Source organism: Anser brachyrhynchus (assembly GCF_964034855.1).
Source record: "Anser brachyrhynchus genome assembly, chromosome: 1".
Lineage (NCBI taxonomy): Eukaryota > Metazoa > Chordata > Aves > Anseriformes > Anatidae > Anser > Anser brachyrhynchus.
Window position 1 is genome coordinate 191,781,114 of NC_137694.1, and position 25,032 is coordinate 191,806,145.

A 25,032-nucleotide genomic window follows, 5' to 3' on the forward strand; every position below is an offset into this window, starting at 1 on the left:
GCTCTGAACTGCTAAACTTAGGAGTGAGGCGACAGCTGGGTGAGATCATTGTGCTGCAGGAGCTTATCCAGGGGGGTAATGCTTTGGAGACTGGCACGGCATGTTTTCATGGCTAAACAGCCCCGTCTGCCTGGTTACAATGTGCTTTTGTTTACTTGAACTCAGAGAGGATTTCTTATGTGACCGTGGCAAGCTTTGATAGAGCTGAGGTGTGATCACCACAAAAATGTGTTTCACACGGTCTCTGTGTGACAAAAAGCAATGCTGTAAGGCCAATTTTCTTGCTCACTTATGCTCAGCGCCTTTCACAAACCGGGCTCTACCTGTGAGGATGTTGGCCTCCTCTGGTAAACTGCTTGTAAGTAAACTCTAAATCTTATGATAACACAAATAATTTTGTTTACTATCGGAAATATTTTAATGTGAAACATAAGGAGCAGACTTCTATTCCTTGGGAGATTAATATCCTTTCACACAATGCTGCGGCCACTCCTTAATGTTTGCAGCGTTGCTCTAACCTTCAACGTGAGAGAAGTCAGCCTCGGCTTCTTGGCAAGGAAACAGTTTTTTTAAGCAAAAGCAGCAGAGTCATAGTAAAGTCCAGGAATTCTCTAAGAAGGAGCCCTCTGCCTGTACAAAGCTGCAATACCACTGTGTTTTCTTGGTTGTTTTCTGCACCTTTGCAGGTGTTACCCTGTAGACAAGCTAATCCTGGTGCATCTTTATGCAGCCAAGGGCTGCTGAGGGAAAAGAGCTACAGGATCCCTGGAAACCCTCAATTTCATACTTTATCCAGCTCTGAAGCTCTTGTGAAGTGCTACATTAGTATAATATTTTAAATAGAAACAGAGAGAGGTCAGATGGAAGTGTTTGTGGTGGTGTGTTGCTGGACCCTGAGATCACCAGTTCTTCTGAGGTCTGCTTTATGCTCAGTAGAATAGAAATGGGAATGTAAAGTACATAAGGAGCTAAGCTTTAAAATGTGTAAGTGCTTTAAAATGTGCCAACTTGGAAAAGAGGAGAGCAAACTCAGGATGCTACAGGTATTACACAGACTTCTGAGTATTGATGTAACCAGCACTGAAGAAATTCATCTCAGGGGAGTCCTGAAGAGTGCAAGCATTGCACACTGGTGGTGGATGAGGGAGGCTGAAGCAGAACAGCAGCGGTATTTACTAAAGCTGCTCCACAGAGAGAGGTTTTCAGAGGGAACTTCTTCAAATTGTGACCATTATAAATGTAAACATTCTCTGACACAGCAGGATAGCTCAAACATGAAATAGACAGAAAAACTGTTATTTCTCCTGTATAAGCTGAAAGAAATGCAAAAAGTGGAGAAATAGTGAGTCAAAATAGCAGGAAATAGATTTGAATTAAACAAAACAGAATGAAATCCCAAATTGGATCTGTTACAGGAGATATTTACTCCAATTACAATTTATGCCTCGAGTTGCCACTCTTCAAAATGTTTCCTTGTCCTTCTGTCTTGGTGTCCTCCTTTATTCTATGACTACTCTGTGCCTGCAGTTTGTATTGTGCTGCTGAAACCCGAGATCAGTCAGGACCATATCTCTTTAAAAAAAAAAAAAAAAAGAGGAAAGAAAGAATAACCCAAGCTGGGAAGGGGGAGCTAAAGCCTCTGCTGCATTGGGCTGCTCGGATACATCGAGGCTGCAGCAGTGGTCACGCATCCCTCCGCAGCTTGCTGATTTTGCAAAAGAGGGGGGAAAAGATCATCCTGCATTCCAGATGCTGTCAAACACAAGCAACCAGTGGAAGAAATGGCACAATGAGCAGACGAGCATGTGGAAGCAGTTTATGAAGGAATAGTTACGTGCAGAGCTTTGTCTCGGCTGATGCTGTAAGTATGCACTCGATCTCAGATCCTGTGGCCACTGCAGTTGTCTGGGGGAGATGTTTATGGGTATGCTGATGCCCTGTGAGGTGTTTCATGGGTATGCAGATGCTCTGGGAGGTGTTTCACGGGTATCCCAATGCTTTTAGCCCTCGCAGTTGGGGAAAGCATTGACAGTGGCACGTTTATCAGTGTATCGAGCCAAATAACGGCACCCTCTGCGTCTCGACAGGATTTTGGGGTGAGTGATGAGCTGCAGTGCCCTGGCAGGGTGGGCTGAACCTAGGGCTCTACACATGGGCTACTCTCCTTTCTGGGTGGCTCGCCTGGGCTCCCCTCTAGGTGTGCCAGCAGCGTGCTGCAGTACCCCCCTCCCTGGGCACAGGCCTCTCTGAATCGCAGCACTGCCTTCAAGCATGGGGCTACACAATATGTTTTTTCATGCCACAGTGCCTGACCTGATTTTCAAAAATCCTCCAATTATTTGTTACGCAAGCTTAATTCATGCCAAGTGCTGTATTCTTAATTTTCATTACGTATGCAGTTGTAGAAAGCTCATGAAATTCCAGTTGCTTTGCGTGTTACCTTTGGGAGGCTGGGTCTTAATATAGCTCTTGCTATGAGAGTGCCAAGTATGATTTATTACTCAAAGGAATGAATGTTTTTCTATCTTTTGTTTTATTTCTGGTTTAAGAATATGTACGGATTTTTAAATGTAAACATTTGTGTTTATGGAAATCCAGCGTCTTGTTCTCTGGCAGATGATTTAATGCCTTTTGTTCTGCATCTGCTGTGATGATCTAGTACAGCCTTAAAACTCAGTCAAAAAGCAGAGCTACGAGCAAGTTTATTGCACTATGTTTCTTAGCAAATTGTTCAGTAACCAGGCAACATTTCTTTATTGTAGCTAAAACTATGCAAGTAGCTAAAACTAAGTAATGAGTATTTCCCTTGTTCTTTTATAAGAATATCAGTTTTGATTTAATCTGTCTAAGTACTGTGTAGGACCACGGTGATTTGTTCTGAAACAAAGGTTATCATCTATTTGATGGCCTCTGCAGTTGTACCTCGGTACTTAACCAGCTGCTGCAGAAACTGCTGGAGATCTCATGCCAGTAGCAGGGGAGGTAACAGCAGGGTAGATGTGATGAGCAGCCTTGCTGATGTGTTATGGAAGACGAATAGATGATGCAAGGAGGAGTCTTCTTCTGTGCATCTCTTCTGGGACCTAGCTGAACCGCAGCTCCTGATGCTGGTGCCGGCAAGTAACAACACACTCGTGACTCTGTCCCACTGGGGACATCAGACAGAGCCTCCCATATACTGGGAAACCCACAGGGAACTTCTCCCATCTCTGCTTTTGGTGTTATCCGTGCCTCATGTTCTCAGAGGTATTACAGCTCTGTCACCAGTCATTTGCACAACAACTTCTTATTGCTTGCTATGAAAAACTGAATTATAAGAGGCCCAATTTAGCCCTCAATCAGCTTACAACAAAATACCATTACATGAGGACTGTTCCAGCTGGGAATGTGAATGGTGAGGCTGTGGCATTGTCAGTATTCACTCTTACTCCCTCCTCTCCTGTGTAGAGATTGTTACCAACACCATGCAACCTTCTCTGGTTAGAAGCAGAATTTCCAAAGATTAAGAGAGCAATCATTTGCTTTGTCACGTGAGGGTTATACGAATACAAACAGAATGCAAAAACCCAGTCCCACATAGAGAATTTCTGTTCCCATACAGAAAATGTGCAGGACCATGACATAATTCAATTAGATAAGATTGTTTTATAGGCTGCTTACTGTCGTGTGAAGGCAGTGGGAAAAGTTCAGCTCCTGTGTACTTCCATTGTTTTCAACAGAATTACACTGGGGTGGATTTGGTATTTTTTTGGGCCAATTGGAGAACCTTTTCTTTCTGTCCCTTTCTTAATTGTGCTCATGTTTCTCAGACATGATTTTTTTTTTTTTGTGAACTCCAGGGCAACAGGCCAAGTTTCATACAAAAATAATATAGAGGATCTAAGTGCCCAAGTTAAGAGCATGCTTGCCTAAGGCTCCCTGTAAAGCATGGGGGCACTTCCCAGACAATTGATAGACAGCACGCCAAAAGTTAGCCAGTGGTCCTTGCTCTCACAGTGTTTGGGATCTGTTTGGACCCTACTCTTAAAAGCTCTGCTTCTAAAACATTACATTAGATTTTTTGTTGTTGTTAAAATATATGGAAGCATCATTTTTTGTAATTGAAAAGACTATTTTCTTGAAGGGTTTAAACAGCAAGTGTCATGCTGCCCAGTTTTCATGAATCCTTGGGATAACACATGGAATTGAAATGTAGAGGAAAACATGCATGTTGGATTTTGAAGTATTTGATCTTTTCGAAGATTTAATCTTTTTAGAAATGCGTTAATTAGTTCAGTGATAATTTTTGTTATATGAACAACTATTCAACTATTATTTCTGCCTCAGCTAAGAAATACAAGTTGCACATTAATTTGGTACAGTAGCTCTTCTCTATATATCGTATCCAGATTTTTCTTATCGATGTGTACTTAATGAGTACATATGCATTTTAGCAGCCTTGAACTAAATCTCTAAATGAGGTGATCTAATTTATTAGCATTTTTCCTCCTTATTGCCATCTCAGTGGTCACTGTTTGGAATTTTTGGCCAGTATCTTTTTTGTTGTGATGGAGGTACAACAGAGCTGTGTGAGGAAGGTTTCACATTGCCTGTGAAGACCTAGATATGTTCATATGCATAAAAAAAAAAAAAAAAAAAAAAAACAAACCATGAAACCATGAAGGTCAGACTAGAAATAAATGAGGCCTAGGTGTTTTCTCTAAACTTACCTGTAGAAATTGTCTCTACCCAGATGAAACCACGATAGCACAGCATTTCTTGTGGGTGATGATTACACTCAAGACACGATGGGGCAGGTGTTACGAGCTCCTCTGGTAACCTCCCAGGAGGTTACCTCCCAGGCTCCTCTCAGCTGTATGGTTTGGCTTCTTTTTCCTTACAGGAGAATGTTATACGTGGTTGCATATCCTACTCCTCACCTGTCTGAGGTGACACAGATGGCAGAAAATAGCTAAGGTCTGAGATTTACCACTGGGCTTCCACAAAGAAGGAAATAATAACATTTGTATTTAAATTACCAGTTTTAGTTGAAGCTTCACTGAAGCGTCTTGTACCTCACAGAATTGTTTTAGGTCAGGCTAATAGATCCAGCTGTCTCTTTGCTAGTTGTATATGGTACATGCTGGAGCTTTGCAGCACTAACAGCAAAATCACTCTCAGGTTTTCACCAATGTAAGCCGAGATCCTCAAGAACATGACAGCAGGCTCAGAGTGGTCTGATGTGTTTTACAAGCAGGCACCAGCTGTCGATGAGTCCTGTTCCATAAAATCATTCACGCTATGAAATAAATTGCAAATGTCAGGAGATGTCTGGAAACCCATGGGGATAGAAGGGGATTTGCAGCCCACTGCTCTCAATGCTTGCTTATGCAACCTGTGCTTGCCCCATAAACCACTCCATGTAAATCTTTCCCTTCCTTCTTGTATTACTCCCTTGATATAGTTCTTTTTGCTTCCTCCCAGGCCAATTGCTATATGAATTACCTCTTCTGATCTACTCTCATTAGTTTTTCCGTAACAGCAATGTCCCTGTTCTGCCCCGATCCTCCAGCAGCATCTCACATTTTTCCTACTCTACAAGGGTGAATTTGGAGGCACTGACCATATCTGTGCTGCTCAATAAAAGAGCCAGGAAAGAAAATTCTGCCCATGCCCTTAGCTGTCTCCTTTGTGTTCAGTGGTACAGGCAAGCTCATGCCTGAATTGGGAGCAGCACAAATGTGTTGAGCCATGGTCTCCATGTAGAGCAGTCCATGGACAAGACACAGCAGGCTGTGCACTGTAGGGTGATCTTTCCACAGCAGAAATATGTGGACTCTCTTTCCAGGCACTAACAATTAATTTTGACCTCATAACCTTTATATTCATGTTGGACTGGCATTGGAAACCTAGATCCTGGTATAGGCTTTTATTACCCCAGCAGTCCTGTGCCATGCAGTAACTCAGCCTACCACAGTGCAGATCCATCAGAGCAAATTAGATTTAAGAGCTGAAGAAATTAAAAGTGCTTTATAGTTTTCTTTGGCTACTTCTGTCAGCACTGAGCACATCTCTTTAAATCATATTGGTTGCTAATTTTTATACAATGTATGTGTATGTACACTTAGAGATTTCCCCCAAACAGCTGTAGTAGACTCAAAAACTCATCACTTTGGGACACACAGAATTATATACAATAAATTATTTGGTTGCATATGTTAGAGAGCACTCCCCTAGTGCAGAAAATGGATTATTAGACCTGAAAGGGCATTTTCATCTCTTCTGTGATGCCACAAAAACCGATTTATTTCAGTTTCTCATTAGCTGTGACAGGGATGATGTCAGACAAGTTGTGCATGCTCTGTCTTATAAATAATAAATGAGAAGGACCATGTCTACTCTTTCTTTAATGCATTTGTGTTATAGCTGGATAGAAAAGGCACTGGCCTGCTTTATGGACGATAATGGATTTAAAAGAATTGCTCAGACACGGCTGAAGGTATTGATCCTGGGGGCTCCTGCTTATCACCCTTTGTCTTGTTCTCTGGCATCTCTCTCACCATGTTGTAAAATACTACCTTGATTAAGAGGAATAAAAATAGGATCCTAAAGTATTCTAAAAAAAAAATAGAAATAATAGAACAAAGTACATGTTCTTTTTCTTTTTTTTTTTCCCTCATTCTAAACTTTATAATATAAAAATCTTCCAAATACCCTATCAGTGGAACTTCATTTCTTAATTTGTGTTTTAGTAGCTCCATTCTTAAATACACTTTTCTTTTCCTTCTTGGTTTCTCATGCAGTACTTGCAGAGTGAGATTTGTTGTTATAAGCATCTCATTAATCATAATTTTCACTAATAGGGTGCAGTTTAATCAAGTAGTTCAAACTACTCTGCAAACACTCATGGATGTATGATGATACTTATGATATCCCTGTTGCTTAATATAGCTCTTTGTGAATAATGCTATTTCTGTTTCATATGCTAAAATGTCCATGTTCATTTCAGTCATTTGCCTTTCTAAACTTTTTAATTAAGAAAAACAGAAGAGAAATACCTGTTTAGAAAATAGTATCTTGAATTGGGCATGTTGTGAAGCAACAGAAGATAAGGAAGTGATGGCAAATCATGGGCATACCAAATCTTGGCAGAGCTCTCCTAAGAATATATTTCAACAACAGTTGCTGTCGTGAATGACACCTGCTAAACACGCTACATTTCCGTGCTTTCATAATGATTTGCAGCATCAGCAAAGGAGTTAACTATTCTCAGATGTGTAAAGATTTTCTCCTCACCATCTTGGCATCCTGTATCTAGCCAAGCCTCTGTGTTAATCTCCTTGCTTCTGCTTGTGTGACTGGGATCTGGGAATGTTTGGCATTCCCAGATGTAAATTTTCAGCATAATGTGCCCCAGTTTAGAGTCAAGTCCTCCTACTTACACAGGAGACATAAATATAGATAAATTCCCTACTTAAAAGCATATTAGTCATAGGCAGAAAATGCCATGCCATTTGTCTTCAATTTTGGTGAACAAATGGCATCGAGTTGAAAGTACTTTTGGTCATGTCTGTCAGACTCTATCCATACTTAGAGAAGTATGTCACGATCTTAAGAGCCTCTTCTTGTTGCTTTTGTACAGAATTCAGTTTGGAGGACCAGGAGAGAAGGAAGGCAGTTGTTTACTTTCGATTAATGTCAATAACTGGAAATAAATTTCAGCCTTGCAACAGACTCTTCAGGAGGATATATCAGTTGGTCTGAACAATACCGTGTGTCAGGTAGATGAGCAGCACTTGCTGGGGCTATTCTCACTCTTCTCACAAACTAGAGTCTGTTTCTGAAGAAGTTTTCTTTACTTTGCAGGAAAATTTGCTTGTCTGCAATATAGAATTTCTTTGAAGAAATGAGTCCACCTGCAAGTTATTCCCTAAATTTTCGTATTTGCCTGCCTTTCTCCTTGACAGGAGCTGTGGAGGCATGCAGCCCTGTGTCTGTGAAGTAACTTTATGCTATAAAAGTGTCATTTTTATACAACTTAACTGTCATTATTTCAGGCCTTTTGACCTAAAAAGAGCCCTCCCCTCCCCTCAAACCTCTCCCAAACCTGCTATGACCACAGGGGGCTGCCACATGTAGCACAGAGAAGACCTGGGACCAGGGGAGTGCACTAGGTCTGTGGCCTAGACCTAGCGTGGTTCTGATGTTCAGCGTATGTGAGTCAGTAAGCATCATCCAGAGGGGGGACCAAGTCCTGCATTTGGACCTTTATGGACAGGACGGGAACATTTCCCAACCTTTCTGCTCTGCCATATTGCTGCCTCTGACTTTATTTTTTTGCAGAAAATGGATTTGCTGTCTGTCCTGGATCTTAAAGGTTACAGCATCCTTCTCTGTGCCTTTCAGTAGTCACTGTCCTTCCCAGCTGATACTGACCCAGTTGCTGTTGTGCATATGATTTTCCTGACGTGCAAGTAGGGTAAGGCTGCCCTACTCTACACTTTTCTTGGTTCATCTCTTTTCCTAAGCATCATGCATAAGCTGTCTATCCTTACTTTCTAACCATTTTCAACCCTCACACACAGTCTTCTGTCACGATCTTCACTGTGAAGCCGACCTGCCTTTTTGATTGACCAATAATGTCAATCTCAAATTCTCGAATGTTTCTTTTTTTTTTTTTTTCCAACTGAACACCTAAGTAACTTCTCCCACAAAAAGCCAGAGGTTGCTACATGCTGATCTGAATCAAGTGTGGATGATGATGAGGGACTGCACAGCTTGTTTTTGAAACCACATTAAGCAATGTACCCATATGTCCCTACCAGCTGGTGCTAATGGGGAGTAAGGAAATTGTAGATGCCTTTATCTCCTTCTTGCCTTTCCTCATTACTGTCCTTTCAAAAATATCTTAGATAACTAGTTTGGTAATAAAATATGAAAAATAGACAGCCTTTCAGCTACTTCAGTGTTGTGGCAACTCCATGTCCTTTCTAACAAGTATTGTAGACTTTGTTTCTAGGACTGATTCTGGGCTAGGTACTAGATGTTGCAACTCTCATTAATAGGGGATTGGGAATGACTCTGTTGGGAGTTCTGGGATACCAGGCAAGTCTCTACACTTCAAGCAAGTCAGTTTTTACTCAAGTAATGTGACAACTACATATCAAAGTATCAAGTATTAATCACTCATACCTGTCAAGCATTAGGTGTAAGTTACTGTAAATCTGATGCTGCCTGGTTTGTCTTGATGGCCACAGGTTTTAATGGTTTTGTCTCTGGGAATGAGATGGACAGTCTCCAGAGCACTTCAAAGATGACACTGAAGAGGTTGTCTTCAGTCTTCCCCAGGCGCCACTGGCTATTGCTGGAGTTTCCATACACTTTTACATGGGTGAGGACTAGAGTGGTCTAAAGTAATAGGACTTCTTTTCACAGGTGTGGCTTGTTTGTTCAGGTTGGTGTTATGTATTTGCAGACTTGCTGATTACATGATTCCTTCTATCAGTTGCAGATTGAGTACCTTTATCTTAGTTTTGATAGTTTTATGCAACTATACCAAGCAAATAGCTGTTACAAAATATTTTGCTTCCTGACCTAAGTCAGGCAGTCCTGTGGTATGTCTGGGCACAAGGCAAACACAACAAAATCAACAACATCAACACTGAAATTCCCTGCCAAGCTGACTGAACAAACTCATCTGTCTATATTTGATTGCTAGATAATGTACTAGGCCTGCGATTTGTTCATATCATCATTCTCTAAAAGCCAGATCATCATATTATGCACAACTGAGAGAGTGATCTTCTGTTTTAGGAGACTACACTAAAACAATTTTTGACTTAAGCAGAAATGGATGGATACATTTAGTCTCGTACATTTAGTGAATTTGAGATGCATGAGTTAGTTTTATAGTAAAGCTTTGTTGACAACGCTAAAGTATTCCCAAATCATAAATAGAAGATGGTTTAGTTTTATCTCATTCTTTTGGAGAAATATGCATTCAGTGACACACGGGTCAATGAACTCAGTTGCTACTAGATAAGAGGGTAGATGTGAATTTCAGAGTTAAGAGCTTCTCCTCACCCCTTACCAGCTGCTAGTTTCCAGATACACAAAATTAGATGCTGTCAGCTTAGATGTCCCAAGTGATTTCCAGGGCTTGGCTGTGCACTGATGGGTTGGAAGAGAGCAGTGCTCTGATGTTGTATGCTGTGAGATCCTTCTTTGGAGGGAAGCTGATCAGTCTCCAAAGCTGACAACTCTCTGCTTGCTTCTCCTTTTGGAGGGCTGCCTGGGAACCACAATGCTTTTATGACTAATTTTCCCAGCCCTCCCAGGCTAAATTTATTCTGGGATAATTTAAACCTATATATTTTTGTACCCACATGATCTAATAAGTTAAATAGGACTCCTTCCCTTCCTGTGCTCATCCCTCTTTCAAAAAAATCCATCCAGCTTTAAAAAAATAATCTCACCTTTTCTCTGCTATCTTCTTCATTCTGCTTGACTAAAGAGGCTGGTTTCTCTTAGTCTCTGCTTAAAAGATAGGCTGTTGATTCTCTTGGTTGTTCTTGTGATCTTAAGTCATGTCTCTGGGGATCTGTCATTAGATGCTCATAAGCATCTGCCACACAGCTGGTTCTGTATCTACCATTCTTGTAATAATTTCCACCTTCTCCTACTCAACTGATATTTTTTGAGGTGCTCAGTGTTTCTAAACTTCAGAAGGTGCGAATTATTCTTTTCCTTTTCTCTGGAAAAATATATTTTCAATGGAATATATTAGGCTGACTTTGCATATTTTACTGATTTTTAACTCATTTTGCATTTGCTTTCATGTCTTTAATTAGTCTTTCCTTTCTGAGGCCTTGCACACTATTGGTATTGCACAAAGGATCTGCAGTTGCCCAAAACACTTCTTCCCAGTCATATAGTGGTAACTTCAGTTTGATTTATTTGAAATATTTCCTACTAAAATAGAGAATTTATGTTCTAGAGTTCTTACAGAGAAAATCTGGTTTTGAAGGTGAAATCATACTTACTTTTAAAACAATGTGTGAAATGATACTTTTCCATATATATACATTATTTATGATAATTATTTGGAATTTGATTTAATTAATAGATAAGAAAATATTTTTTTTCTATTTTAGGCATTTTGACAATTATTTGTGATCATCCAAGACAAATAATAACACAAGTACGTTATTCTAATTTGTTATACTTACACCTGAACTGTCAGTTATTAGTTTACAAGGTAGGAGGCAAACCAGATGAAGAATTCCATTACTAAAATTAGGTACTCAGAAGTTAGAGCATGACTGACTTTAACTTTGGAAGAATATTTATTTACCATAATCTTTAAGATAACTTCATTTTCTCTTTCACCTTAAGGCAATTCAGGGCAATTTTAGACTTAATGTACCTGTTATAATGGTCTTTTGTGTACAACGCTGTAAAGTGCCTTTATGTAACTATGCAGGATATCTGTTTTTCCTGGTATTTTAGCCAGTAGTAATGTTGCAAAACAAAACTCAAGGTGTGAGTTTTCTGGGTTACTTTTTAAGAAATGTGCTCAAGGAAGAATGTTTTTGTAACTAAAAGAACCACTTCATTAATCCGAAGAAAATCCAATTAAAATAAAATGAAAGGGAAGGAAATCTGCGAAGGTACTAATTCCCCCATAGATAATTGTATTTTCACATTTGACTGACTCTCTTCCTTTCAGTCTTGTATTTATTACAGAGACTGACTTTAATAATGCAGCTGGCATATTTATTCTGAACTTTTAGTATTTTCTGTGCAAATGCTCCATTCCTATTCTGTCCTTAATGTGGTTTCTCATCAGGGCCTCATGAGAGACAACTCATTGCTGGATATTTCACAGACTTTTGTATGGTCAATTCAGCACAGAGCAATGTGCTGCTACAGTGGACAATCCAGACTAGCTCAGATAGTAGAAATGATATTGCTGCTTTTAGCCCAGAAGGAGCTAAGAGATTTAATGTACCCTGCTTTAGAGCAAGGAGCGTTTATTGATTAAGCTGAATATCTCTAAATGGCATTGCCTTGTGCAGTCAAGCCATAACTCATATATCTATGAGTTTTTTTTTCTTCTCTGCTTAATAGACCCATTGTTCATATACTTCATTTGCTTATGAATGCAGAGCTCTTCAAATTTCTGCATTATGGTTCATAGAGAGCCTCAATTTCATGTTTCATTGGAAAGCGCATTGAATGGCTGAGAACTAACCCTCAGTGGAATTGGTTCTCCTTCTGCTTGTCCTTTCGTGTGGCACCTACTGCTTTCAGTTTCAGAGAAAAGGTCTTAAAGTTGCCAGGTTTCTGGAGAGCAACAGTTCTGGTGACCTTCTAAATGCTTGTCTCTTTCCCTCATTCTTTTATCAAGATTTTTTTTCCCCATCTGCTATGTATTGTTTAGAAATCACTTAGATACCCCATGAAAATGGCTCTTAGTTCACTTCATCAGAATTCGATGAAAGGATTCTTTATACATAGTTCAACCACACAGTCCCAGACAGTTAATGTAAGATCATTTGAATACCACAAAATCTAACTGTAAGTTAGTCATATCATTATAAATCATTTTTAGAGCTTTCATATTGTTGTATGTAATCATACTTCCTGAGTCACCTTTTCCGTAAGTGAAGTGTTGCAAGTCATTTGTTAAGCAGATTTGCTTTTCTTTGTTAAGCAGAGTTGCTTTTCCTTTGTTCATTTGAGGAAGAAACAAATAAAATTGGCATGGAGCCTATATCTGATTTCAACTAACTTAGGCTTATTCTTGAGAATAAATATAGTACTTTTTCTGGCCCTGGAGACAAATTTCTTATATTCTATGGCTTGGGCTAGTGGTGATCTTTGCTTATGTCCTCACACAGTGTTGAGCTGCGTGGAGATCACAGAATCATAGAACGGCTTGGGTTGGAAGGGACCTCAAAGACCACCCAGTTCCAACCCCCTGCCATGGGCAGGGACACCTCCCAGCAGCCAAAGTTGCCCAAAACCCCATCCAGCCTGGCTTGGAACACCTTCAGGGATGGGGCATCTCCAACTTCTTTGGACAACCTGTTCCAGTGCCTCACCACCCTCTAAGTGAAGAATTTCCTCCTAACTTCTAGTCTAAACCTCCCCTCTTTTAGTTTAAAACAATTCCCCTTGTCCTGTCATTATCTGATTGAGATAATATTTGATCTCTGATTAAGATAATGGCTTCATCTTGAGAACCATATGGCTGTCAGCTCTGCTTGCTGCAGCTGCACCACTGGGTTGTTACTGCTCCGTTCCCTCTGGTTTTGGAGCTAGCAGCTTCTCCATTTGCTCAGGTAACTGAACTGTTTCCCAGTATGTGCTATAGATGCATCCGTACCAAATTCTGTTCACTCAACTTCGCTGTCTGTTGCTAGAGACTGTCATCTTTCTTTGAGTAATAAAGAAACGTTCACAAATAATAAATTCCAGTGGCTGTCAGTTGACCAGCACACACTGAGGCAAAGAGGGGAGGTTCACTCAGCTGTGAGGGACCTACGTGACCTTTGCTGCAGATAAGACTTTACTGTTGCTTTGAACTTGCTCTGGACACTGGTGTGTGTTTTGATGAGCAACCTGTCTGTGCTCCTCCCACACTGTTACTTATACAGCTTTTTTTCTATTAAAAGGTAATACCTAAATCTAAACTAGTTGCAAGTGATTCCAAGAACACCCTCATAAGTCCCACTTTTCTGTACATCTCAAGAAATCACTGAGGAAATGTGAGCATTGAGCTAAAATATTTTCCTTCTGTTCTGCAAGAAAACTCTGTAACATAAATCTTTTATCTCAGGGAATGCTTCCTCTTTTTGAAAACAGTTCTTGGCATTCTCAGAGTTCAGGCAGACATGAACAGGGAACTTTCTGTGCCATAATCTGGTTTGCTGTAGGTGCTTGAATTAATGCCTTACAAATACTCTCCTTTGAAGAGAGAAATAGAAGTGGGGTCTACAATCTTTCAGAAACAGTCTGAATCGCTGACTGCCTTCATGGACTTGTGGGTCACTGCCATAATGTTGTTTAAGCTGCCCAGCAATCACAGGCATTTTGAATAAGGCCAGCTGTCTGTAACAACCATCTTAGACAAATATGGTCCTGTCTGCTCTCCCTGGTTTATCTTTATAAATTTTTGGCATCAAAGTGAAGTAAATAGTACTTAATTGGAAGAAACAGTCTCAAGTTGTACCAGGGGAGGTTTAGATTGGATATCAGGAAGATTTTCGCCATGGAGAGGGCGGTCAAGCATTGAAATGGACTGCCCAGAGAAGTGGTGGAGTCCCTGCCCCTGTAGGTAGTTAAGAGACATGTGGATGTGGTGTTTAGGGACATGGTTTAGTGATGAGACTCAGTAGGCCAGGTTGATGGTTGGACTTGATGATCTTGAAGGTCTTTTCTGGCCTAGATTATTCTATAATTCTAATAATCCTGCCCCCTTTCTTTTTTCTTATATATATATATATATATATATATATATTTCCTTTGAGTGGATAAAGAAGTCTAAAAGAATATATTAAAAGGTGTTGGCTAGTGTAAGGTTATACAGGCATACCTTTGGAATCTGGCAGGTTGGTTTTAGAGGAGGTTGGAACATGGTCTGCTTGAAGCATACTCTTTGCTTCTGAGTTTCTGCTGGTCTGTGTAGGGATCAGGAGGAAAGGACCCTTCCCTTCTTCCCTTTGATGTATAATATAATTTCTAACCGTGGTTAGTGATTTTACAGCTCCATGGGGTCTAAGAGAGAGAACTGCTGCTCTCTGATTCTTGTGTAGCCTTGCAAGGGGTAGGCACAAACAACAATATGTAGTCCAAAAAAAAAAACAATGACTACAAAATTTGCTCAGTTTTTCATGTGTTAAATGTTTACCAAAATCATCACACTCTAGAAAAATAATCACTTGTGTACAGTTATTACCAGTCTGTCCTCTGTATAAAAGTCAACAAGAGTGCAGTAGTTTTAGTCTCAGAAGTATTAATAGCATTAATAATATAATAAAAATAGTGTCAATAGCAGCAATAGTACTAACGTGTTGTCATTTTTGAAAAAAATGTAGTTTACTTTTCATCTTAAAATGATATGTGATAAAGACTGAAAGACCGTATTGTGCACAGCAATATAAATGCAGAGCCATATACTTGTCTGATGGCACTGATTTATATTTTCTGGTGGCCTGGACTACTCATTTCAGTTGAATTTGCTGCACCGAAGCAGTCTAGACAATAAACATATTAAGGACATATATATTTTACTTGCAGCATTTCTAGCTTGCTGGCTTGCTGCCACGTTATCATATTGCACTGTATCAGGTCTGTCTCAGATTTCTGCAGGACAGCCACCTCTGAAAAGCAACTCAGTACATTTGTGTGATACCTGCAGTTGTGGGGTAGCCTTGAGTTTAATTTAAGCTTTGATAGAAAGGAATTTTGAACCCAACTGGTATACTTGTGCATCGACAGGAACAATTTGTATTTAAGTTGTGTCTGTCTTCTCAGATTTTTTGGTACCTGGATGGTCTCTCTCTCTCTTTTTTTTTTTTTTTTTTGAGGTTTAGCTGTTTTCTCTGGAATACAAGCTGTATCAAGTAGATCTGCTTTAGGCTATTTTTAACTCTGTATGTCTGAAACCCCAGAGTGCAAATTTGCTGAACAGTTATATGTCTCAGTATGCATACAGGTTCACTTCTACATGAGTTTCTGTAGCCTGTTCTGCACGTAGACGTTGCTCTGTGTCCGTGTAGTGCCATAGTAAGAGTGCTGGACTTCACAGTAACACATAACATGCAAGTTGACTGTACAGCAGCACAAAGCACTGCCAGCCCATTTCGTGCACCAGCCTGTTGCAGCCATGGTGGATCAGGTCTAGGCTCATTCAGACATATTGCATGGAGTGGGATTTTAATTGGGAGAATTAAACCTGTCACGTACTCCTGCCTAACAAATCCAGGGGAAGGCAGAATTTAGTGAAACAGCAGAGCCATTCTGCATTTGTAATGGTATATAGGAGATTACGTATTAGCCCTGAGATGACCCCATACTACTTGAGATCATTTTAGACTTCAGGCATACTCGGTTTCCATCTTGTTCTGCCTCTGCTGGCACTCATTTGTCAGCCCTCAGTTTTGCCAGGTATCCTTGCTTTTTCCCTTTTAAAGGGATGTTTCTCTCACGCTCTCAGGTTTAATACAGAGGAATGGAAGTTTTTAGCATGTGTCACAAGGCACATCTCCCTTTATTTGCTGTTAAAAGCTTTATTGGTAAAACCAAACTGGATGTCACATTAATGGGGTATGATTGAGTTGTGTTTTCATTCATTTTGCACTTTACTAAGGAAACATTTTTGAGGGAGAGTGAAGTGTCCTAAACCAAAAAAGTGTTTTTCTCTTAGCCCCTTTACACGTTGACTGTTTGTATCAATGATATTGCAAGGGGCTGTGATTAGCACAACAGGATCGTTCCACAGTGTATCTTTGAACCTTGAGGACAAATGTAAGGTACAGCCAGTGCTAGCTGTGGATGCAGCAGGTAGAGGGAGTACCTTTTGGCTGTGCACATCTCGCTGTGACCCAGGTGTGCTGCAGCTCTGGTCCACTCAGCCTGCTCTAATGCTATGCTGCTCACTTCTGTTCTTCTGCTTGAGGATATATACCTCCCATTGCTGTGGTCCTGTGATCAAATTGCGCTTTTAAGTGGTATAAAACGTGAATTCAGGATTTGTTACTGCTGTGCCGTCTTTGTTCACAGGTTTTATCTTCTTTAAACTTGGGATTGTGTTCAGTAATTGTGATGGTTCTTGCATGCTTCTCATGCTGCTGGATGGAATATTAGAGGTTTGGTTTCAGTTATTCTGGCTGAGGAAAGAAATCCACGAAGTACATGTAAGTTAGACTGATCCCAATATTAAAAGGCTGGATGAGGGGCAAACAGATAGATAGTCAGATAATGTTTTTCACACAAGAATTTCCTGGAATAGTATTTCTACTTATGTACCTGTTTTGCAGTCAAAATTCAGTATTTGCATAGCAGTGTGATAGGACCCATGCCTGTGGCTTCATATCTACAACTACTTGTGGGCATCCACATAACTGAAGATCGTTTTACAGATTGCTACTAAACCTCCTCCACCAAAATTCAATTAAAGACAAAATCCTCCAGCAAAACTGATATAGGCAATGATTGTAACTTTTTTTTTTTAATTATTATTTTTACCCAGGAGAGATATATGTCAATGTCTATACTATTGAATTAAATGAAAGAGTGGTGTCATATACTGGAGCTGAATATTGTGTAAAGTTATAGGGTAACCTGTGTGACTACCTCATACAGTGAAGCAGTGTAAGGTTAGGAAGTTAGTGTGCCCGGGTTTGTCCCTGTCTGGTGTCTGAGAGCCAAGCTGTCTCTTTCTTATCATGGGAGACAACACGGAGATGACTGTGTCGGAATCTTTCTAGGATTGCAATGTGATCTGGAAGCAAACTGACAACACCAATTGGTCACATCTGTGCAGGCAAGACCAAGTTCCTTCGAGGACTATCAAAATGTTTTGCCAGTGTAGGGATGTCACTTCATGTGACGTTTTAACTTGCTGTTCTGCTAAGCAAGCTATTTTTTGAATTAATAATTCTAGGCTGCTTACAGGTACTTTGGATCTATCCATTTTCTGGATGAGGTATCATTGTCAAAAATCCTACAAGGATTTTTCTTTTCTAAGGGCATGTCAGTACCAACGGCAAGTAACATATCAATTCTGAAACAAAGGGTTTTTCAGTATCCTAGGAGAAATACTCATAGCGGTTACTGACTTACTATGATAACAGATTTAGCTAGAATCTTGTCAGCATGCAGGTCACGCACTAAGATATGTGTGAAATCATGCAAAAAATCACAGTGAGTGAAAAAGCGTCCCCACAGCAACATAATAAAGGACAATCTTTGAAAGGCCAAGCCTAGAAATAGAATACAGTCTGAGAAAGTGTGCCACTCACTAATTATGGAGGGGCTGTCTCTTAAAGTCATAATTAGCTTTCTATTATAAACCTATTTCTTTCTCTTTTTCCTTCCCCAAGACAACTGAAGCTGCTCAAACAACTTTAAATGTTTTTCATGTATGATTTTACTAATGATTTTTTAGGGAAAACAGTATAAGCTGTCCTGGTCTCCAGCTATGGCTGCACCAGCATGCCAGGACCCCCTTGGGCTTGGCTTTCTACTGCAGCCAAAATGCTTTTCCTTGGTGCTCCCCTCCCAGCTGCAACTCATTACGCAGCAGGGCTGCACTGGCTTTATTCTGGATGGAATCATTCACACCTGTGCAAATGAGGCTGGATTTGCATGGTTGTTGGCTTCAGTCTGTATTACTTAACTATGACTTAAGCGTGGAACTTTGGCTAGGTATACATCCCAGCATCTGTAGAAAGACAAATTTATATTAAAGCCATTTAGCAGCACATTATGCTAAGTTATATTATCTGTGATACTTTTCACAGAAAACATGCATTCAAAATACATCTTCAGTCTATATCCTTTGATATTCACTTACATGCTGAGTAGGTAAATTCCTAAATATTAAAAAAGAAAAAAACAAACAACCCCCCAAAAACATGCAAAACCCAAACCACATACTCAGCCCTCCTTTCTCACATGCCATTTGTATTGGCAATATCATACTTAGACAATAAACTAATTTACCTTTTGCAGTGTAGTCACAGTTGTTTCCCTTTCTGGGTCAGGAAAGAAGGGCTCTCTGCATTCCTGTTTAAAGAGGGATATACGCAACTGCACATTATGAAAAGACTTGCCAGCACTGTCAGAGGCTCAGAGAAGGTTTACATTTGCACGGATGCAGAACATTAATGGAATACCACTGTCTTTCTCCCTGCTCTCTCACACATATTTTCCTGGGGTAATAACTTAACATGTATATTGAATGAAATGTTTTCTGCTGCTTGACAGCACGTCTTGCCTAATTTATACACTCTTCTTGTGCTACAAAAATTTTGTGGGTCCACTTGAAGGAAATAGCTCCTGAAGGTATGGGCAGAGTAGGGTGGATGTTGACCTATATAGCCGGGAGGGGGGATTAGATGGGAAGACTTTGAATCATCCCTATGGAAATTCATTGCAAGCTAGTTAATCTCCTCCCGTAGCTGCAAGCCATTTGAGCAGAAGGGCAAAATCCTTCTCCATTGGTGTTCTGCCCTGCCTGTTCTTTTCTTTGATGGCATACTTTTATATCAAAGCTGTAATATATCCTAGAGTCTTTTTTTTTTTTTAGCAGATACTCATGTAAAGGAAGAAACTGAAAATTTGTCCATTAATTCAGCATACTTACAGCTACATATGTTAGTTATTGTACTGATTGCACTGTATTGTACTGGAGAAGAAGCAAAAAACCTCACTGCTCTTTTCCAGCTCTCCATGTGCTTACAAGCACTGTAATGCAGAAAGCAATTTATAATTAGCAACATGAGTCACTTAATACTAGTAACTACAACTATGCCCTCAGAGGAAATGACTTTTCCATACCCTTCAGTTCAATTCTGTGTTGAATTAATGGTCCACCCCTTTTCTCGTGTCTTTTCTTCCAGGACTCCTGAGTTGATGTTAAGAAGCAGCTTCCAGCAGGTGTGAGGGGGAAGACGAATCAGACTTTGGCCCTGACAAATACTATTCCAACTTTGTCTGCCTCCAGAAAAAAAAAGGAAGAAAAAGCAGAAACAGCAGCTGCCACAATTCCACCCCTTCTACAGAAATCAATCCCACAAAAACATAGCTTGAAGTCTGTTTCAAAAAAATAAGCAAGACCTCCTTGCTTTCTGAGACCAGTCCTATTAAGTGTGTTCCTGATTATCAGAAAGGCAAGTTCTGTGAACAATTAAGCATGGGGTTTTAGAAGAAAACTGTAGAAGCAGCAGATGGTGAGACATACAGCAATCTTTTGGAATACAGGGATGGCGTGAACACTGAATTGAATTTCATATGCCTGGGATTTCTTGTATCCACTGAAGAGGAGGTGATGAACCACCAAGAGAAGATTAAAAAATAATTTGCTAATTTAAAAATCCAGTATCTGCTTCATGTTCCTACAGGGAAGATATCAAAGAAAAGGAGACGATGGAGATCAAGGATAAGAGCAGGTAAAATGATTAACTCCTGAAAGAATCTTTCGTTAGGCTGAGATGTTCTTGCTTGAACCCTTGTGGTCTTCAGTAAGATAAAGATTGTGTCCTGTTATTTGTATCTGGGTCTTTCTTATTATTTGTAAAAAAAAACAAACAAAAGCTACTTTTAAGAATGAAATTTCTTCAGCTGCAAAGTCATACGTAGGTACCAGGTTCTGCTGCATTTACTTATGAATTATCCTAGTGAAATTTGTCTCTCCTGTGAGTAATGGATTTATAGTCTAACTTTCAATTTACACGTGCAGTCCACTTTCACTGTAACATTTCTTGAAAATAAGTGAAAGCTTTCTTCTGCCTGTAGTTCCCTAAGGGTGAATTTAACATATGGCTTTACTGGGAACAAGGTATAATCTTGCTAATAGCTAAAGAACTAAGCATCCTTGTGTGGATGGACAATGTCTGAACAAAGCTTAGGAGATAAGTGATTATCTGGATGTTAAGCTGCCACTAGAAATGTGGTTACTTGCTACCAGTGGGCCTTGCATGAAGAGATGGCAGCCTCCACCCCCAGCCTTGCAATCTGCAGGTTCCCCACTGATGTGCAACTCTCTGTAAGACAGCCTCTGTGTAGATTGTCCTAGAGTTTCAGGGCTAATAGTCAAGTTGAAGACGGTGCATTGGGAAGAGGTGGGACTGAAGAAATCAGACTTAAGAGTTGTAGACAAGGGAGAGGCAAACAGACTTGGCTTGACACATATTGACTGTTGTATGTGAATGGCTCAATCTGTTCTGCTATAGGCACTCTTGCAGTGAGTATTATTCATGCTGCCAACGGTTTAAAATTCAATATTTCAATATTGACATTCTTGAATACTGTTAAATGATGGGTTTTCTTCCACTAGGATCATAAATGACAAATATTCTGTCACGTCAATTTTTTAATGATTTCTGCTCACTTGGTTCCATGCAGTTTGTGTTTTTATGTGAGTCTCAGTTAAACTGAGTTTCCATTAGACGATGAAGTGACATTTCAGAATCCCCACTGGATTTTTTTTATTCCAGTATCAGTAAACTAGAAAAAAATTACGGATCTCAAAGATTTTGGTACAGGATGTCATCTGTATATTAACTTTAATATTGTATTGTTCCTAGTTATTTCTAAATTGTAGTCAAGTGTCAATTACCAAATGTGTGTGTGAAGTTTGGGCTTTAGATGCCTGACTTGCAGCAACTATCTCAGCTTTAGCAGACTGCTGTGACCTTGTGGTGTTGTACCAAATCAGTTTGCTTCTTAAATTTTGATGTATGCCCTTCCTCCAGCAAGTCTGCAAATAGACATTTTTTGGGGCAGGGCCAAGCTATTATGCATTTTATTTTTTTGTACAGTGTCTATAACGCCAAGACCTTGGTCCCAGTTGGAGCTTCATGGAATTTGTGCAGTATATTTAAAGACAGTAGCTAAAGTGCAGATTTCTGCTGCAGGTGATGACTTTGAAGTTTTAGAAATTTTCACTACACCTATTTTGCAGTATTAATTCGTATTAATAGGAGTGCAATTCCCTTAAGTTTCTATCCTCATTCCTCTTTCTGTCAACATACAGAGGCAATGCAACAACAACAGCAACAACACAACCTCTTATAGCTAATTAAAATGAACTTCTTTTCCAGAAAGGATTCACTGATTAAGCTGTAGATGGGTTTTGCTGCAGTATTAAACACATGTTGCATTTAATCTCATTTCTGCGCATTCACAAAAATCTTTGGGTACTGAAGTGCTTTAAGCTGGTCTGTGATGGGAGGATCAGAGTGTGCTGCAGCTCCTGTGGTGCTGATGCTCTCATGGGACACGGTCACGCTACACCTTCCATTACCACACCTGTTAATCTACTCTTCACTGGCTGTGAAGCCACTTATTGCAGGAATTATTTTTTGCACTGTGGCTGCTTCTGTTCAAAACAGGCACAAGCAGGCTAATTGATGAGAAATTAGCACAGGCGTGGGTAACTTTGCAGTTGTCACACCCATATTTCAACAGAGATTTTTACAGGAATTATAGTAAGAGGTATATTGCATCTGATCAACTCTTTCCATAACTGTGTATGTACAAATGTGAATACATATGCATAATAAATAGGCATACAGTACTGTACCAAAATCTGCTCTGTAGCCCCTGTAGGTGTGCTATCTCCTTTTCCTTGGCCTTTTTAGAAAAATTCCTTGACTTTTCCTGCTTCTCTTTTATCCAAATATACAGAGGTATGCCGAGGGCCGTATCTGTGCTGTCACACTGATGGAGATGTAAATGAGAATGATGGCATTTTCAAAAGTACCCTGCCCCCAGCTAGGGAAATTTTACCTTTATCTTCAATGGATGCAGTTAGGACATCTTTATTCTTGCTGAAGCTAGAGGGTAGCACTCCCCCAGCTCTGAGGGTATCACAGCTCCTGTAGTTGCTTTGTGTCTCAGCTCTGTCAAAATGAGCCAAACTAGCACAAACAAAAAGAATTTGCTAAATTGGGTAATAACATCTGAATCAGGGTAAGGGGTGATTATGTAAGATGTTCCACCAGAAAATCGAAAGGAAGAGTGAAATGCAGTGGGGTGTAGGAGGCTGGAAATACTTTCCACCTTAGCCTGTGTTACCTTATGTAGGACAGGAGATGCAAGCACAACCTCTGGCTCCTGATGAGTGATTCTGCAAAGCTTGTGTATGAGCTAGAGCTTGGAGTAGTGTTTACTTGGAGATACCACAGCTGTGGGACTGGCCTTGTCAGACAAACCAAGAATCCCTTTCACTTCTCTGTGTTTTCCCCAGAGAGGATGCCCTGTGCTCTTTCTTCCCCTTTTACTCTCTTCCTCTCACTGGGCATTACATGTATCTGGTGTCTCTTCTTTTGTGCCACCCATCATTCTCCTGTTGTCTGAAGGATAATGTGTTGCTTGCCTTGCTGTTTTAAAAACTGCTAGAAAGGAGACAGGACTGACAGAGAGCTAGCATCACCTGAAAGACTATTACAGGGTACCACCCACTACCTATTTGATGTACAGATACTTGCAGAGGTGCTTGAAGTTGTGGCTAGTCATAATTTAAGAAAACTGCATGTCTTGCGTTTCTTTATGTTTGATATTTTAATATTTTCTCCAAATACATAGGGTGTTCTGTTCAGTGATGCCTAGAAAATATTCTGAAACTTTGGAACATGAATAAATAATTTAGGACCAATCCTCTTGCACAGGGATGAAAAAATACATCTTAAAATGTATAATCCATGTGTAATCTGGGGCTGATGAACTCATTTTACAGTTATTGAGTGGATTTTCCTCACTTAAGTAGAAAGATAATAGCTTCATTAAGTATTCTGGAAAGAAATAAGAAAACTGTCTTAAGGCAGTATGGAAGAAATGCCCTTGATAAGATGATTACTGCATGTCCTAAGTGGAGGCCAAAAACCCAGGGCTGGATTTGTCATGGTATTTAGGAACCTACAGTAGACACTGAAATCAATCTGCAAATTTAGCCTCTGCTTTTTTGGTGCTGCAAGGTTAAAGTAGGTGTTCTAAATCTGGCCTTTTTATTGTCACCGAAGGCTGTAAGAAAACAAGTATTATTAAAAAAAGTGTGTGCCAACAGCAGCCTTGCAACACTGCAGTCCCTCCTAAGGCAATTCTCTGTAGAGCAATTGAGGAGTTTATTTTTATCACTATTTTGGCTTAATGTTTTGCGTATTTTGAAACTCTAAGCATTTTGTACTGGTATTTGGTTACTTGTACCATCTGGAACAGAAAACCCCAAAATTCTTAGCAATTCACATTTGTGGAGTAATGGTTACTGTACTATAGTTAAGAGTAAGGTTAGGTCTGCCCTTGAAGAACTTGAAGTATTCTTCTCCCAGAGGTAGATCTAAGAGGAAGTTTTACTTAAGAATTTGAGAAGATTATGACATTTTGTCATTTGTTTATGCTTCTTGTTCTGCTGTTTATTAGAAAAAAGTATGCAAGTTTTATGGTCTTTTAAGCATTTTCCATTGGCATTTGCTTAGGGCCATCAAGGAACTGGCTTCAGTGTTAAACTAAATAATTGAGAACACAAAATCATTAGATGGAAATAAATGGCTGCCCTTGGCCTTTTTGTCCTTAAATCCTTTATTATTAGCAGTATTTCAAAAGCATCTCATTATTTTAGAAATACATCAGCTTGCAAAAAAGAATACTTTCCTCTTGTTCTTGAATTTTTTACTAAGCCACGATCATGATGCTATTTGGCTCAGAAGCTGGCTGTAGTGGTTTCACATGAGAGCTGCAGAGTAGAACTGATTTAAACTCACTGCACTGAAACATTGTAAAACAACTTCAGAAAAATCCTTTAATTTTGTAACAGATTTTAGGGCAAAACTGGGTATTTTGTTTGGATCAAGTGCTTCACAGGCCAAACTTTTTTTTTGTCATTTGTACTAGATGGCATTATAGCCTGTTCAGTGTTTTGTTTCTTTTTTTTATTAAATAAAAAAAAAAAAAGGTTTTCTGTTAATGAAGCTATTCAAATAAAGGAGAAACTTTCCACTTTCCAGAAAGGGGTGGTTTCCCAATGAGTAGCACGTGTCATCAGCAAATGGTAGGTTTATATTTGAACTTCTTGAAAGAGCATTTGTAAGCGAGGATATACCAAGCTCCTGGCAGTGACTGCAGAACATTGCAATCTATAGTCTCTGGCTAATGTGAAATACGGACAATGTAATGTTCAAAACATCTGTTAGAAACACTTAAGGAATTGATTTAAGAATGGAGGTAAGTGCTTACTGTGCCATAGGCAGCCTTGATTTTATGTTTAGTGTGTGCTGTCTGAAATAAATGTAGCTGTTGAGTCACCGCTACTTGCTTGCCAGCACT

At 39.7% G+C, this 25,032-nt stretch overlaps 1 protein-coding gene and 1 long non-coding RNA gene across 3 annotated transcripts in view; one reads left to right on the top strand and one right to left on the bottom strand.

Moving 5' to 3' along the window:
* Nucleotides 1-1,640: 1,640 nt before the first annotated feature.
* SACS (sacsin molecular chaperone) overlaps nt 1,641-25,032 on the top strand; it is a 59,376-nt gene continuing 35,984 nt past the window's right edge. The window contains exons 1-2 of one of the 2 annotated variants that reach the window (XM_080577295.1): nt 1,641-1,861; nt 19,611-20,159. In XM_080577295.1, coding sequence (XP_080433421.1) covers nt 20,137-20,159 — 23 coding nt within the window. In that variant the 5' untranslated portion in view covers nt 1,641-1,861; nt 19,611-20,136. Of the gene's footprint in view, nt 1,862-19,602; nt 20,160-25,032 lie in introns of those variants that run through there. The other variant, XM_080577296.1, reaches the window with a different exon arrangement.
* On the bottom strand, nt 18,113-19,685 carry LOC308188402. The gene is made up of 3 exons (XR_013945481.1): nt 19,549-19,685; nt 18,712-18,774; nt 18,113-18,430 (listed from the first exon to the last, which is right to left on the bottom strand). It is a non-coding gene; the product is annotated as an uncharacterized lncRNA (long non-coding RNA).